This window comes from Scylla paramamosain, chromosome 25 (assembly GCF_035594125.1).
Source record: "Scylla paramamosain isolate STU-SP2022 chromosome 25, ASM3559412v1, whole genome shotgun sequence".
Lineage (NCBI taxonomy): Eukaryota > Metazoa > Arthropoda > Malacostraca > Decapoda > Portunidae > Scylla > Scylla paramamosain.
Window position 1 is genome coordinate 6,729,497 of NC_087175.1, and position 18,004 is coordinate 6,747,500.

The 18,004-nt window shown below is 39.8% G+C and overlaps 1 protein-coding gene across 5 annotated transcripts in view; it reads right to left on the reverse strand.

Annotated features, from left to right (window-relative positions):
* Window positions 1-6,200: 6,200 nt before the first annotated feature.
* LOC135113183 (heme-binding protein 2-like) overlaps window positions 6,201-18,004 on the reverse strand; it is a 20,725-nt gene continuing 8,921 nt past the window's right edge. For 4 of the 5 annotated variants that reach the window (XM_064028297.1, XM_064028298.1, XM_064028296.1 and 1 more), the window contains exons 2-5: window positions 17,768-17,856; window positions 15,525-15,654; window positions 9,721-10,069; window positions 6,201-7,607 (exon numbers count right to left, since the gene is read on the reverse strand). In XM_064028297.1, the coding sequence (XP_063884367.1) occupies window positions 7,289-7,607; window positions 9,721-10,069; window positions 15,525-15,654; window positions 17,768-17,854 (885 nt within the window). In that variant the 5' untranslated portion in view covers window positions 17,855-17,856 and the 3' untranslated portion in view covers window positions 6,201-7,288. The remainder of the gene's footprint in view (window positions 7,608-9,720; window positions 10,070-15,524; window positions 15,655-17,767; window positions 17,857-18,004) is intronic. The other variant, XM_064028300.1, reaches the window with a different exon arrangement.

Consider the following 18,004-nt stretch of genomic DNA (forward strand, 5'->3'; position numbering starts at 1 on the left):
CAGAACTTCGAGCGAGCACTCAGCCTCTCCCGCACACTAAGGCATCAGGCAGCACCTGGGTCAGGCCACAATGACTCTCACACTAAAATTCCCTTCTTCATCCACCTATTCTTCACCCTAACCCCACTTCCAAGTTCCCCCCTTTTTTCCTGTATTTCCTTACCTAGCTTACCTAGCTAGAGTCAGTCTGTTCAGAGTCAGTTCATATCAAGTCGAGTTCATATCAGTTGTCAGTTTAAATCAGACAGAGAGAGAGAGAGAGAGATCGGACAGAATACAGTTCAAAATCTCTCAGTCTTCAGAAAGAGAGAGAGAGAGAGAGAGAGAGAGAGAGAGAGAGAGAGAGAGAGAGAGAGAGAGAGAGAGAGAGAGAGAGAGAGAATCAAGTACCGTCACGTCCGTAATCAATTTGTCTCTGTATCACGTTTTCTCTCTCTCTCTCTCTCTCTCTCTCTCTCTCTCTCTCTCTCTCTCTCTCTCTCTCTCTCTCTCTCTCTCTCTCTCACTTAGTTGGTGAGATGCGATCACAACGTCCAGTTTAGATATCCACTGGTCTGCTTTCTTGAAAGTTTTCTTGCTTGGGAAATATCTTTCATTTGCTTGTAAATTATTAACAACCAGTAAACCACTTCCAGAGCACAATGACGACGATACGTGGGCATTATCGTTAGGTGTCGCTACATCATCAGGTATTTGTGGATATTTATACAATGCTTTGTTAGGTATTTCATCTGACAGTAGTAGATTTCGAACACTTCTGCCAAATCGTGTGTTAACATCACCAACAACACAAAACATATTGCTAGTAGCACAATCAGCCACCTTTTCCAGGATTGCAGAGAACGAGTGAAATGAGAAGTCTGAGTGTTTTGATGAGGACGGCAAAGGAGAGGGCGAGGGAGGGTGGAGGAAAGCTACCATGAACAGAAAGGATCACTGTAAGCATGACATGAAAAGTCTAAACAATAACTAGAAGACAAATGATGTACACAAATAATAATCTTAAAAGTGAGTACACAATACACAGCTCAAGAAAAGAGAGAAAACATAGAGAAGAGTTCGTCACTTGGTAGTGTATGCGGACAGAACTTTACCATTTGCAAACAGAAAACCTATCAATTTAATTAAGGAGAGTATATTTTTTTGTACAAGTAAAATTATGCCTTGACTTTATTCCTATTTATTTATTTATTTACTCATTCATTTATTCATTGTTTCTATTCATTTATTCATTTAATCATTCATTTATTTATTCATTCATTTATTCATTGTAAACTGTTGTAGCATTTGTTTTTTACAACCCAGTCAAATAACAATTTACAGTAAAATGCATATCATATCTGGTATTCAGATCACGGCATGCTGCAGTTAATTTAATAACTCAATGGATAAGCAAGACATTTCATTGTTAAGCGCGTCACTAGGCGAGCACTGGTACGGTTTATCTCATTACCTTGAAAGTTGCAGGTTAAAATATGAGAGGCCTATAAACCGACGCGTTACGCCATAGGCTGACGCGGTAAGAGGCTTACAGGCTGAGTTGTAAGGGAACCCTTGTGTGTGCACGAGTAACAGGGTCTTGTGTCTTCCTGTTTTCTTCCTTCACCTACTTATTCATCAACTATTTTCCGTAGGGTGTTGCCGCATCTCACTCTGCTAACATCCTGAAACTAACATTTAGCACTAGCGTAGCGCGCGGAAGGTAGTAAGAGAAACAATAGCAATGTCTTACAGCGGTGGTTCACAAACTTTTGTCTGATTTTTACCCATTTTTCACATATAATTCTCATCCATGGCCCCCCCTCTACCCCCTCGTGACTACAGTGAGTCTGTACTCCTACATTTATTTAGGTCTATTATGAAAAAACTCCGGCAATACCTGTGATTCTCATTCTACCTCATATTTTTCTGACTGGCTGTTCTAGTGTGGTGGGCCTTGGGATTTTTATGTGAACATAGCCTCAGCTTTTGGGCCCCCAAGTACTGCCCCAGTCGGCCATGACCCTCAGTTTGGGAACCACTGATCTTAGAGTTTCCTCCACTGAGAGAGAGAGAGAGAGAGAGAGAGAGAGAGAGAGAGAGAGAGAGAGAGAGAGAGGCGCAAGCTTTCATCTATTTTTCTCCTCATCGACCCCAGCTTCCCAATTATCCCCTCCACTTCCTCCTCTCTTCTTCATCCACACCTTCCCTGGACATAACCCACGCCACGCCAGGCTCGCCGCAGACCCGCACTAACCTGCACACCTTCCAGCACAAGGAGAACCATCACTGCTGTGCCACTCCGCGTCACTCCCACAGCCGCCATTAGAGAAACACGTGTTGATATCTCGAACAGCTGAGCCTGCGCATTGGCGGGAATCCTCTCTTCTCACTGGCCCGTATTCTGAAACGCTTTGCCCTCTCACCACGACTATTTTCAAAGGCTCCAGATGATTAACCGGATTTTCAAGAGTTTCTTCTGGTTTTAATCTAGAAATCTCGTAGATATGTCACTAGAACCATAAAACACACACTTAAAACCAGTGAACTTAAAAGTAGAGCCTTTTGAATGTAGTGGAGGTGCGGTTCAAAAGTATTTCAGAATATAGGTGCTGCCATACGTTGGGTTGAGAGACCGCATGCTCAAAAGTTTCTGAGCCTTATCTTGACAAATTTTAATGGACTCCATTGGAAGTTATAGGAATTTCCGAGGATGCTTTCATGATTCTGGTAATAGTTTAAGAAGAAATCTGCATCGTCATTGGAAAAAAAAATCTGAGAACTTAACTACTGAAAACCCTGTAGCCTTAAGAGAGAGAGAGAGAGAGAGAGAGAGTTCCTGAATACAGGTTAAGGAGGTCGAGACTTACAATGCACTATTATGCAAGTTGAATATATCTGTGGGTCACGTTTTTCTTAATTTCCAACGCTGTGTAGGGAAAAAGTATGGTGCGTTACCTTATTCAAACTCTTTGGTACGTACATTGTGATAACATTCCTTCAGCGTCACCTTTGGCCAATTTTGAAACGCTTTGTTCTCTCGTGGGGACTATTCTCAAAGGCCACAGAGCTGAAAAGTCAGGTTCTCTTTCGGAAATCTTGAAAATAAACCGAAAAAAAAAAAAGGAAAAAATCGCACCTATCGTAGACGAATTTAATTTGTAGTTTCTTTGTAGGTGTGTTTGGCAGAGATAAGGATTTTTAAGCCGTCACAAAAATTATGAAAATGTACTTGAAAACTCCAGTATCTTGCAATGGTCTGTGAAAAGCAAGAAATAAGACAATGAAACGTTTGCGAATGTTGTGACTGCCTCTTGAACTTCTCCTGTCCTCAGTTACACACAGAACACACGGCTACTCTATGTTTTTCTCAATGCAGTCAATTCTTGTGTTTCCGGCAAGAAAGTCTGGGAGGAGAGGGAACGTGCATCTCATCCCGCCACGTACAGCCATGAACCGCCGCCCTCTGACATCGCTGGGTCACCCTCATTTCGTACATTGCTACGTGAATGGCTTTTATTGATCCGACTCTGTATCACTTCATAGCCTTTATTTCATACATCTGGATAAATAATAATAAATAAACAATAGTATCCACGAATAACAGCGTGGGGTGACAAAATTTTCAGATTTCATCGTTCACCATGAAAAAACACGTACATACCATCCTCTGCTTAATTAACAATATATATAATTTCATGGCTTTTTATTTCATTCATCTGAAAAAAAAAAAGCTCACGCACAAATAGAAGAATGAAGAAAGAGAAAAAATATGTGGTGTGCCAAATATTTCATTCACTCACCATAGAAATATACGTACCATGTTATATAATCCTCTGCTAAATTAACAACAAACATAAGAAACAAACATGGACAGTACAATTCTCGAAACGGATCATGACTAATCATCTACATCTATCACTTTATATTAGGTCTTTTTAAAAACATTGTAATGTAAAAGGTTCTTCCTCACATAAAATTATCACAATAGCATCGTAACTCACATGACTTACTGGGCACTGACTGTCTGTAAGGCGCACGTTACCCTATCTTTGCTTCACTCAGAGCGTTATCTGCATGGCTACAGGGATGCAAGCAGCCACAACACTACTTAGTTGTGAGATTTTCCGAGTTAACTTACGCCATCACAAAAATAGCAGGTATCTACGACTGTCGACTGGGTGTGTGGACTAAAACGATGACAAAACTAATTGCCGGTAGACAAAAACAATCACTAAAATAACTATTTTCTGAGAGGGAACACTAAAATAATGACAAAAAAAAAAAAAGCTAGATTCTGCGACTGTTGAGTTGGTAGAGCAAAGTTAGCGTAATAAAGACAGATTTCCTGACTGGGGTGCAGTAAAACAATCACAAAAATAAATAGTTTCTCTGATTTTTTTTTTTTTTTTTTTGTTAATTTGAATGACCACAATATTAGTTATTACTTTTTACTGTTCTGAGTTACTGAAACAATCACAAAAATAACTGTTTTAAGATTCTGAGTACACCGAAATAATCACGAAAAAATAAATAAATAAATAATATATATATATATATATATATATATATATATATATATATATATATATATATATATATATATATATATATATATATATATATATATATATATATATATATATATATATACTTTTTTTATGACTGGGAAGACTAAAACACAAGAATAGTAGGTTTGTGTGACTGACTGAATAAGTAGAGTAACCACCAAAATAACAAGTTTCTATGATTGTCTCACTACTTAACCTCAACAAATCGCAAAATGTATTAATCTTCGACTTCCTTATGGAATGGACTTCTTTAACTACGAAATCTATTTGTTTCTATAATTTCCTGGCTTTCTAAATATAGCTAAGCACAATATTACTTACTATAATTTTTTATGGCTTTTTTGTTTTCTGCCACACTGAATTTACTTAACTATAGAACTTTTTTTTTCTGTTACATTTCAGCCCCATGAGAACTACTGTGAGATTTCGATAAAAGATTCGCGCCTCCACTGAAACGCAAACTATATCTGATGAGTGACGACGATGAACTGTGATGGTGAAGACTGACATGGGTTGTAAATGTTCCAGTGAAACTGTAAATGACATGATGCGTGTGTGAAAATACACTGATGAATTATAGACACTCCTGTGAGAGAAAAAATGAATACATGTCTGATATTAGCGAGTGACAAATTATTGAGATTCCTGTGAGATAATAAGTGGCGTAATATTTTCGTGATATTAGACTGACATATTACATAGATTCTTGAGATGATAAAATGACATGATACGTGTAGGACATTACAGACTGACGAATCAAAAACATCGCTGTGAAATAATAAATGGCGTAATACTTTCGTGATATTACAGATATAAATTATGAACAGTAGAATAATGACTATATATATATATATATATATATATATATATATATATATATATATATATATATATATATATATATATATATATATATATATATATATATATATATATATATATATATATATATATATATATATATATGTATAATTTTGAAAAGATCTTGTTTCTCTCTACCCTCATATGACTGACACAAATTATACTACACAGATTCCCGCATAACACTAAATGATCAAATTGCTTCATTGTTTACGTATGTACAGTTTCCTTTAAGGCATATTCATCTCACTAACTGTAATAATAATAATAATAATAATAATAATAATAATAATAATAACTGCTCCGTGCACGTATAATGTTTTCAGAGGAACAATCCATCACTGTGTAATAAAATGGACTCAAGATTATTCATGTGCGATAACAAAATACCAAGATTGTGTTTCGTATTGCTGTATATAGAACTCTTTAAAAATACCACACAACACAGTCTCTCTCTCTCTCTCTCTCTCTCTCTCTCTCTCTCTCTCTCTCTCTCTCTCTCTCTTTCTCTCTCTCTCATCAGGTCTACCTACAATATATATCCGCAAGGAATAACAACCTTAATTACAGATGCAGAAATTAAGCTAACACCTACACTGGTTACCTTATCAACCTGCTTAATTACTAGGTAGGCAAGGGTAATATTACTCTTTCCGGTATTATTATATTGAGCACGATAAAGCTTGGCGTGGGCCTATCAATAATAATAATAATAATAATAATAATAATAATAATAATAATAATAATAATATAATAATAATAATAATAATATGAGCACTTCTAATATTGGTGTGTGTGTGTGTGTGTGTGTGTGTGTGTGTGTGTGTGTGTGTGTGTGTGTGTGTGTGTGTGTGTGTGTGTGTGTGTGTGTGTGTGTGTGTGTGTGTGTGTTTCATGTCTCTGCACATCAAAAGCCTAAAATATTTTCTCTCTCTCTCTCTCTCTCTCTCTCTCTCTCTCTCTCTCTCTCTCTCTCTCTCTCTCTCTCTCTCATACACATTCAAATATTAAAAGGTCCTTTTCTTCGCAATGAATACCAAACCACAACTCCTTCAGTATGTCACGGAATCACGTCTTCTCTGTGTTGTTTTCAAGTTTCCAGCAACACAACACTTTCCAAACATCTCAATGCACGCAGAAGAAAACGCTTATCGTCAACTTTCCACACCTTTGCCTATATTAATCTAAAACAATATATTCTTCCCTTCCTTAAGATTTTCATCAACTCCAATAATTTTCTGGAATTACTGAACGAACATAACACATTCATAACTGCGTAAAGTTCCCACACATTAATAGTATTCGTTTAAAACTTTTTTTTCCCTTCATTTCCACTTTTTATTTATGTGTATTGTTTTCTTAACGATTTAAACAATCATCAAAAGAAAGAAAGGAAAAAGTATTATTCAGTTAAAAATAGATTATTCAGTTAAAATAGAAGTTAAAACATTATTCCTTTTTTCCATTTTTTTATGTCAAAAAAAAATCTTTTTAAGCACCATTTTTCCATTTTCCCTATCAAGCCTTAAATATATTCACTCCACTGTTTTTTAAAACTTTTTAATAATCTCAAAAATATACTCTTTTCAAACAATTATTTTTCAACTTCACTTTCATTGTTTTTTTTTTTTTTATCTCGATCACAATTTCCTTTTAAAAAAAAGTCACGACACCCACCAAGAATGCATCACAACCTCCACAACACCACACCACAAGGCATAAACACGTCATCACAAGCACCACAGCTCCTCTTACCACCACACCACCAATAAAACACCCACAGTACCACCCCTCACCACATCACCACCAGCAGAACACCACCACTATCACACATCACATCACCACCAGCTCCACAGTTCCTCCTCCAGTATTGTCTTTCAGGATAGCATCACTTCATCGTTCCCATTCTCAGTAACCAGATGCAGCATATCGTCATCTCCCAGCTCCTCCTCCTTCACCATTACACCATTCAGCGACACATCACTTCCATTGCACCCGTTCAGCCTCTTCTCGTTCACTTTCTTTACCACCCACACCTCGTTCCGCCTCCCCAGTAGCTTGAAGGGCGGATCGTAGCCAGCCACGTAATACCTCGAGAAGTCCACTCCCTCCTCCTCTCCGTTGTTGATTATTGACTGGTGTAGAGCAGAAAGTTCCTTGGCAACCACCTCGTCATTCATGTACCCGCTGAACCGCCTGTGTGTGGAGTTGACGAGTGAGTGGATAAGGTTAAAGTGGATGAGTGAGGGTTAAGTGGATGAGTGAGGGTTAAGTGGATGGTTAAGAGGGTAAGTGATAGTAAAGAGGTGAGGTCAGGTGAGATGAGCAGGTGATGGTCAAGAGGTGAGGTTTGGTGAGATGGGTAGTGATGGTTAAGGTAAGGTTAGGTGGGTAGTGATGGTGAAGGGGTGAGGTGGGTAGGTGATGGTTAAGTGGATGAGGTTAGGTAACATGGGTAGTGACAGTGAAGTGGATGAGGGCGAAGGGGCGAATATACGAACCATATTTTGAAACACTTCTACCAGCATCACTAATTTCAAAAGGGTCTAGATCAGTGGTTCCCTACATTGTTGTTCCTCTGTACCCCCTAGACATTTTTATAGGTTCCCATGTACCCCTAAATAAAGACTAAAAAAAAAATGAAATTGTCAGTGTCACTGTCAGTGGGGCAGCCTGCTAGTCCAGGCATTATCATGAGATGTATCTCATCCCTTGCATTTATACCTATCAGCATAATAGCAGTAGCACTAAACCTCCCACGATCTCAATGTCACCAGTCTAACACACCTGGCCTCCCGAAGGACACACCTTTGTTAATTCCTTGTTCTTACCCATACAGCTCGTCAGACACCACACTTCACTTTTACATTTTCAAGTATTCGAAAGTACTCGTAGAATGGTCGAGAGTCCAAGTAAGAAAAAGTAGTTACATAATATTGTGCACTTAAGTATGAGTAAATGAACTTGGGTTCAAGCCTGATACTGATATGACGCTTTTCTTTCTTCTTTTAATTAATCTCAAATATTTTTGTCTTTTTTTATTTATTTTCTTGTATTTTTATTTATTTATTTATTTATTCATTTATTTATTTGCAACGAAGCTACAGCAACAGTGGTGGTGACGAGTACTGTTATCACACCTTCACCAGCTGAGTGTCAGCAGGGCCGAGTGTCTCAGGCCGTACCGCCGCCCAGTCTCGAGTCAGTACTATACACATCCCGCCTAGTTCAGGCCTAGTTCAGATTGCGGCCACAGGAAGTTTCATAATAATGAAAACCAAATGTTATTCACTCTACCATTGATATAATTTGAATAAAAGTTTTGCTTACTAAAATGAGGAAATTAGAAAAAAAAAAATTGTGCAATCTGACCGCCGATTACAACACCATGTATTGTTCAGTAGTGGTTATTCTCTGAGACCCAACGTACCCTCTGGAAAGTGAAAATGTACTCCAGGTGGGGAAACCCTGGTCTAGATAAAGTTACACGGATGTTTAAGGATATCTTTACGTTTCTAGTGACAGATTAACGAGATTTGTACATTATTAAGAAGAAAAAAAGATTAACGAGATTTATACATTATTAAGAAGAAAAAAACACTCTTGAGAACCCGGCTGAGCATTTCTGTGGCCATTTTAATAGTTGTGGTGAGCAAAGCGTTTCAGAATACTAGCCTGTAAGTACTCTACGATGGTAAAGAGGTGGGTAAGGTGAGACGAGTTCAGGTGATAGTAAAAGGGAGAGGTAAGGTGCACAGGTACGATGAAGAAAGAGGAAGGAAGAAGTGCATTGAGAGGGAAAGGAGTAGAACGGTTGGCCTGATGGAAGGAGAGGAGAAAGGAATAGAAGTGGGAAAAGGAGGGAAGGGACAAGGAGAAACGGTGTGAGGAAAGGAGTAGCGAGAGAGAGGATGGGAAGATGGAGAGAGAGCAGGGTGGTTAATTAAAGAAAAAAAAGAAGGCAGGATCAATGATGACGATGATGATGATGATGATGATGATGATAATAACAATAATAATAATAATAATAATAATAATAATAATAATAATAATAATAATAATAATAATAATAATAATAATGACAAGAAGAAGAAGAAGAAGAAGAAGAAGAAGAAGAAGAAGAAGAAGAAGAAGAAGAAGAAAAGAAAAAAAAAATGAGAAAACGAAAAAGGGAAAAAATGGAAAAAGGAAAAAGAGGAGGACGAGTACAACAACAACAACAACAACAGCAATTAATATCAAAACAACCATTATATCACAATAACCAACACACACACACACACACACACACACACACACACACACACACCTGCAGAGCACCACTAACAGCGGGCGGTCCTCAATGAAAATATTCTTATCAGAGGACGGCGGCGGCGTCTCCTGGTGGGACGCGGGGATGAGGAAACCCATTGTGTACACAGGCAGTGAGGAGGAGGACGAGGAAGAGGGGGAGGAGGGGGAGGAGGGGGAGGGAGAAGTGGAGGTGGAAGTGGAGGTGGAGGTGGAGGAGGAGGAGGAAGGGGAAGTAGGAGAGGACGTGCCGTTTGAGGTGGTGTGTGATGTCTTTCTGTCCTCACTCTCCTCTCCGTTCTTCTCTCCCTCACTCCTCTTGGGCTCCACTAATGTGACGACTGGGGTTGTCATGTCGATTCTTACGTCTGTTGAGGGAAGGATTCTTAAATTATTATTATTATTATTATTATTATTATTATTATTATTATTATTATTATTATTATTATTATTATTATTATTATTATTATCATTATTATCACTATTATTATTATTATTGTTGTTGTTGTTATTGTTGTTGTTGTTGCTGTTGGATGTCTGTACCCAGTGGTGAGAGAGCGCGTAGTCAGCGCAGGGAGGGAACAGAATGTGTATCCTTGCCACGTTCTCCTCCTCTCTGCATCTTGAATTAGTTCTTTTTTCATGAATTTTAAGAGACGCAATGTTTGAAGCCTCGTATACTACTACTACTACTACTACTACTACTACTACTACTTCCAATACTACTACTACTACTACTACTACTAAGGAACTGCCCTATGTATGTTAACTATGATAGACTTTTGCAGCCTTTTATTTTCTCATGTTCATATATACAACATCAACTGCCACTACTACTACTACTACTACTACTACTACTACTACTACTACGCACCACGATTACTACACACCATGATTACTACTACTACTACTACTACTACTACTTACTACTACTACTACACACCACGATTACTACTACTACTACTACTACTACTACTACTACTACTACTACTACTACTACTACTACTACACACCACGATTACTACTACTACTACTACTACTACTACTACTACTACTACTTACTACTACTACTACTACTACTACACACCACGATTACTACTACTACTACTACTACTACTACACACCACGATTACTACTACTACTACTACTACTACTACACACCACGATTACTATTACTACTACTACTACACACCACGATTACTACTACTCCTACTACTACTACTACTACTACTACTACTACAACTACTACTACTACTTTCTTTATGCAGGAAGGGCACCGGCCAAGGGCAACAAAAATTTAATTAAAAAAAGGCCCACTGAGATGCCGGTCCTCGAATAGGGTCCGAAGCGGTGGTCAAAAATTGAAAGATAAGTGTCTTGAAACCTCCCTCTTGAAGGAGTTCAAGTCATAGGAAGGTGGAAATACAAAAGCAGGCAGTAAGTTCCAGAATTTACCAGAGAAAGGGATGAATAATTGATAATTTTTTTTTTTTTTTATGTAGGAAGGATACTGGCCAAGGGCAACAAAAATCTAATTTAAAAAAATGCCCACTGAAATGCCAGTCCCATAAAAGGGTCAAAGCAGTGGTCAAAAATTGGTGGATAAGTGTCTTGAAACCTCCCTCTTGAAGGAATTCAAGTCGTAGGAAGGTGGAAATACAGAAGCAGGCAGGGAGTTCCAGAGTTTACCAGAGAAAGGGATGAATGATTGAGAATACTGGTTAACTCTTGCGTTAGAGAGGTGGACAGAATAGGGGTGAGAGAAAGAAAGTCTTGTACAGCGAGGCCGTGGAAGGAGGGGAGGCATGCAGTTAGCAAGATCAGAAGAGCAGTTAGCATGAAAATAGCGGTAGAAGACAGCTAGATATGCAAAATTGCGGCGGTGAGAGAGAGGCTGAAGACAGTCAGTTAGAGGAGAGGAGTTGATGAGACGAAAAGCTTTTGATTCCACCCTGTCTAGAAGAGCAGTATGAGTGGAACCCCCCCAGACATGTGAAGCATACTCCATACATGGACGGATAAGGCCCTTGTACAGAGTTAGCAGCTGGGGGGATGAGAAAAACTGGCGGAGACGTCTCAGAACACCTAACTTCATAGAAGCTGTTTTAGCTAGAAATGAGATGTGAAGTTTCCAGTTCAGATTATAAGTAAAGGACAGACCGAGGATGTTCAGTGTAGAAGAGGGGGACAGTTGAGTGTCATTGAAGAAGAGGGGATAGTTGTCTGGAAGGTTGTGTCAAGTTGATAGATGGAGGAATTGAGTTTTTGAGGCATTGAACAATACCAAGTTTGCTCTGCCCCAATCAGAAATTTTAGAAAGATCAGAAGTCAGGCGTTCTGTGGCTTCCCTGCGTGATATGTTTACCTCCTGAAGGGTTGGACATCTATGAAAAGACGTGGAAAAGTGCAGGGTGGTATCATCAGCGTAGGAGTGGATAGGACAAGAAGTTTGGTTTAGAAGATCATTAATGAATAATAAGAAGAGAGTGGGTGATAGAACAGAACCCTGAGGAACACCACTGTTAATAGATTTAGGAGAAGAACAGTGACCGTCTACCACAGCAGCAATAGAACGGCCAGAAAGGAAACTTGAGATGAATTTACAGAGAGAAGGATAGAAACCGTAGGAGGGTAGTTTGGAAATCAAAGCTTTGTGCCAGACTCTATCAAAGGCTTTTGATATGTCCAAGGCAACAGCAAAAGTTTCACCAAAATCTCTAAAAGAGGATGACCAAGACTCAGTAAGGAAAGCCATAAGATCACCAGTAGAGCGGCCTTGACGGAACCCATACTGGCGATCAGATAGAAGGTTGTGAAGTGATAGATGTTTAAGAATCTTCCTGTTGAGGATAGATTCAAAAACTTTAGATAAGCAGGAAATTAAAGCAATAGGACGGTAGTTTGAGGGATTATAGCGGTCACCCTTTTTAGGAACAGGTTGAATGTAGGCAAACTTCCAGCAAGAAGGAAAGGTAGATGTTGACAGACAGAGCTGAAAGAGTTTGACTAGGCAAGGTGCAAGCACGGAGGCACAGTTTCGGAGAACAATAGGAGGGACCCCATCAGGTCCATAAGCCTTCCGAGGGTTTAGGCCAGCGAGGGCATGGAAAACATCATTGCGAAGAATTTTAATAGGTGGCATGAAGTAGTCAGAGGGTGGAGGAGAGGGAGGAACAAGCCCAGAATCGTCCAAGATAGAGTTTTTAGCAAAGGTTTCAGCAAAGAGTTCAGCTTTAGAAATAGATGTGATAGCAGTGGTGCCATCTGGTTGAAGTAGAGGAGGGAAAGAAGAAGAAGCAAAGTTATTGGAGATATTTTTGGCTAAATGCCAGAAATCACGAGGGGAGTTAGATCTTGAAAGGTTTTGACATTTTCTGTTAATGAAGGAGTTTTTGGCTAGTTGGAGAACAGACTTGGCATGGTTCCGGGCAGAAATATAAAGTGCATGAGATTCTGGTGATGGAAGGCTTAAGTACCTTTTGTGGGCCACCTCTCTATCATGTATAGCACGAGAACAAGCTGTGTTAAAGCAAGGTTTAGAAGGTTTAGGACGAGAAAAAGAGTGAGGAATGTACGCCTCCATGCCAGACACTATCACCTCTGTTATGCGCTCAGCACACAAAGACGGGTCTCTGACACGAAAGCAGTAGTCATTCCAAGGAAAATCAGCAAAATACCTCCTCAGGTCCCCCCAACTAGCAGAGGCAAAACGCCAGAGGCACCTTCGCTTAGGGGGATCCTGAGGAGGGATTGGAGTGATAGGACAAGATAAAGATATGAGATTGTGATCGGAGGAGCCCAACGGAGAAGAAAGGGTGACAGCATAAGCAGAAGGATCAGAGGTCAGGAAAAGGTCAAGAATGTTGGGCGTATCTCCAAGACGGTCAGGAATACGAGTAGGGTGTTGCACCAATTGCTCTAGGTCATGGAGGATAGCAAAGTTGTAGGCTAGTTCACCAGGATGGTCAGTGAAGGGAGAGGAAAGCCAAAGGTGGTGGTGAACATTGAAGTCTCCAAGAATGGAGATCTCTGCAAAAGGGAAGAGGGTCAGAATGTGCTCCACTTTGGAAGTTAAGTAGTCAAAGAATTTCTTATAGTCCGAGGAGTTAGGAGAGAGGTATACAGCACAGATAAATTTAGTATGAGAGTGACTCTGTAGTCGTAGCCAGATGGTGGAAAACTCGGAAGATTCAAGAGCATGGGCACGAGAGCAGGTTAAGTCATTGCGCACATAGACGCAGCATCCAGCTTTGGATCGAAAATGAGGATAGAGAAAGTAGGAGGGAACAGAAAAGGGGCTACTGTCAGTTGCCTCAGACACCCGAGTTTCAGTGAGGAAAAGAAGATGAGGTTTAGAAGAGGAGAGGTGGTGTTCTACAGATTGAAAATAAGATCTTAGACCGCGAATGTTGCAGAAGTTAATGAAGAAAAAGTTGAGGGGGGTGTCAAGACACTTAGGGTCGTCGACAGAAAGGCAGTCCGACCTGGGGACATTTATGGTCCCCTCCCCAGATGGGCACTCCGAGGCTGGTGTAGGAGTCGCCATGATTTTAAAATTTTTGGGTGAAGGGTGTGTGTGTTATTAGGTGCTTGTAGTTTTGTGAGGAGGAAGAGAGTTGTCTTTAGAGGGCAGGCTGTGACTGCCCCCTTGTGTTGTGAGACACAAAGAGAAACGTTCAGTGAGGTCACAGCTGGGTTTAATGATAAGTTCACAGCACCCCCTGAACAGTGCTTTAGACCTCACTGGGAGTAATTATCGTTTCGGCAGGTGTCTACTGCCTCCTCCTCAGAATACTGGTTTACTCTTGCATTATAGAGGTGGACAGAATATGGGTGAAAGAAAGAAGAAAGTCTTGTGCAGCGAGGTCGCGGGAGGAGGGAAGGCATGCAGTTAGCAAGATCAGAAGAGCAGTTAGCATGAAAATAGCGGTAGAAGATAGCAAAAGATGCAACATTGCGGCGATGAGAGAGAGGCTGAAGACAGTCAGTTAGAGGAGAGGAGTTCATGAGACGAAAAGCTTTTGATTCCACCCTGTCTAGAAGAGCGGTATGAGGGGAACCGCACCCCCCCCCCAAGACACGTGAAGCATACTCCATACATGGACGGATAAGGTCCTTGTACAGAGTTAGCAGTTGGGAGAGTGAGAAAAACTGGAGGAGACGTCTCAGAACACCTAACTTCATAGAAGCTGGTTTAGCTAGAGATGAGATGTGAAGTTTCCAGTCTAGATTATAAGTAAAGGACAGACCGAGGATGTTCAGTGTAGAAGAGGGGGACAGTTGAGTGTCATTGAAGAAGAGGGGATAGTTATCTGGAAGGTTGTGTTGAGTTGACAGATGGAGGAATTGAGTTTTTGAGGCATTGAACAATACCAAGTTTGCTCTGCCTCAATCAGAAATTTTAGAGAGATCAGAAGTCAGTCGTTCTGTGGCTTCCCTGCGTGAACTGTTTATTTCGTGAAGGGTTGGAAACAGTTCACGCATACTACTACTACTATATACTACTACTTCTACTACCATTATTATTATTATCAACATCATCATCATCATCATCATTATTATTATTATTATTATTATTATTATTATTATTATTATCATTACCATCATCACTATTGTACTTTTACTACTACTACTACTACTAATAATAATAATAATAATACTAATAATAATAATAATAACAATACCACCACCACTACTACTACTATTACTACTACTAGCCACCATTACTGCTACTTCTATTACCATTATCATCATCGCTATTACTATTAACATCACCATCACTACCACTACAATAACCTAACCACAACTATCACCACCACTCACTCGGGTCGTTCCTGCCGGAAATGTAGCAGAAGAGCCTCCTGAACATGGGGGTCACCAGGTCGTGTCTGCTAGGGCCTGCCATTGTAGTGCAGACCCATCGCCGGGCCGGGTACACTCGCTCCTCATAGCCCTGCGTGGGGGAAGACGAGCGTCAGTGTGTGATTCACCTATGGTCGTCTGCTGCTCACCCAGCCAGCCGTTCCCCTACGGAAAGAGCTCAGAGCTCATAGTGACCGATTTTCGGGTAAGATTGTGAGACCACTGACACACCACACACCGGGACAGCGAGGCCACACCACCTCGATAACGATAACCTTATCGGCGATAACTGATAATCGATGGCTGGCTGTAAATTCATCGCCCGATAACCGATAAATGGATAAATCCAAAATTTCGACACTAACGTCTACAATAATGATATCTTAAATTTTAAAAAAATCGATAAATCCAAATCTTCATTATCTTAGAAACTTGGAAAACATTTTGAAAAAATAAAATTCAATGTTTATCCTGTCTCTTCAGTAATGAAAAGTACTACTTGAAGCAAAATAACTACATTTGATTTTGAAAGTTTAGAACTTTAAGAACTCCCAGAACTAAAATTATCGATTATCGCTAGTTTGGAACCAAAAGTATCGGCGACACCGGTGAATCGATAACGCGTGGGAAAAATTATCGGATAACCGATAACGATCAATCATAACGATAATTTGTCGCGATAACGGCCGCCTTTGGTGTGGGGGGATGTGCTGGTGGGTACCATGGGGCAGGGAGACGGACAGGGAAAGGGAGGTGAAAAGTGAGATTAGGTAGGTAGACAGATGAATGAACAGGTAGGTAGATACACTGATTGATAGATTGATGGAGGGATGGATAGACAGATAGACAGGCAGACAGATGGATAGACAGACATGGATAGAAGGATAAATAGAATGAGTGATTGACAGACAGACAGACAGACAGACAGACAGAAAGATAGATATAGTGATAGACAAACACATACATACATACATAGTACATACATACATACATACATACATAGGTACCTGAGAGAGAGAGAGAGAGAGAGAGAGAGAGAGAGAGAGAGAGAGAGAGAGAGAGAGAGAGAGAGAGAGAGAGAGAGAGAGAGAGAGAGAGAGAGAGAGAGAGAGAGAGAGAGAGAGAGAGAGAGAGAATCAATTAGCCCCATTGAAAAATACAGGTAAGATAATTTACACGTAAGTCTTGAGAATGGCGATATTAAGTCAAGGTACAAACACACGCAATCATCCTCGCGAAAAGTCACACACAGGTCAAGGCAGAGGTCGAGGCAAGGTCAGGTGAAGGTCACGCAAAGAGGTCAGGAAAAGAAGGAAATAAAGACACAAAACTAAAAGAACAAGAAGAAACAAAAACAACAGGAGGAATGCGTCACTTAGGAGTCAAAATTAAAGGTTAGGTCATGTCAGCTTAGGTCAGGTCAGGTTACATCAGGTCACCGTCACTGAAAGGTCATGAAAAAAATCAAGAACAAAAAAAATATAACAGGAAGAATACATCGCTTCAAAGCCAAGTCAAAGGTCAGATTCGGTAAGGTTAGGTCAGGTCAACGTCACTGCGAGGGCAAGAAAAAAATAAAGAACAAAAACAAAAGAACAAGAACAAAAGGAACTAAAAACATGGAATAAGTTACTTCAAGGTCAAATCAAAAGTGAGATTTGGTCAGGTCAGGCCACCGTTACTGAGAGGTTAAGAAGAAAAGTAATAAAAAGAAACTAAATAAGAATAATTAGGAGAAAAGAATAACACATGGAATAACTTACTTCAGGATCAAACTAAAGGTCAGATAAGGTCAGGTCATGTCACCGTCACTGCTGGGTCAAGGAAAAAATAAAGAACAAAAATAAAAATTGAAACATGAATAAGTTATTTCAGAGTCAAATTTAAAAAAAAAAATGAGTTTGGGTAAGGTTAGGTCAGGTCAGGTCACCGATATTAAGGTCAAAGAAAATAAATAAATAAATAAAGCAGAGACAGAACAAGAAGTAAAAAATAACAGTGAATTACCTCTGAGTCAAATCAAAAGTCAAGTAAGGTAAGATAAGGTAATCACCGCTGAGATGTGAAAGAAAATATAAAAGAAAATATATAAATGTAAAAAGAATGGAAGAACGAGACAAAACGAATAGTACATGGAATAAATTACTTCAGAGTCGAATTAAAAATAAGATTAGGTCGCGATAGGTCACATTAAGTCAACTCACCCCTCGCTGCACCACCACAGAGTAGGGCGCAGCCTCCACGTCCCCAAAGGCTGCCCTCAGGTCCTTCAGGATGGCTGACATGACCATTCCTGCGGGAAGAACAGAACATTTTAGGACCAGGCCCCGTATTCTGTAGCGCTCTGCTCTCATCACGACTGTTTTCCAAGGCCAGAGACCGGGTTCTCAAGTGTTTCTCCTGTCACTTGAGTTTGGTCAATGTGTTACTGGAACCATAAA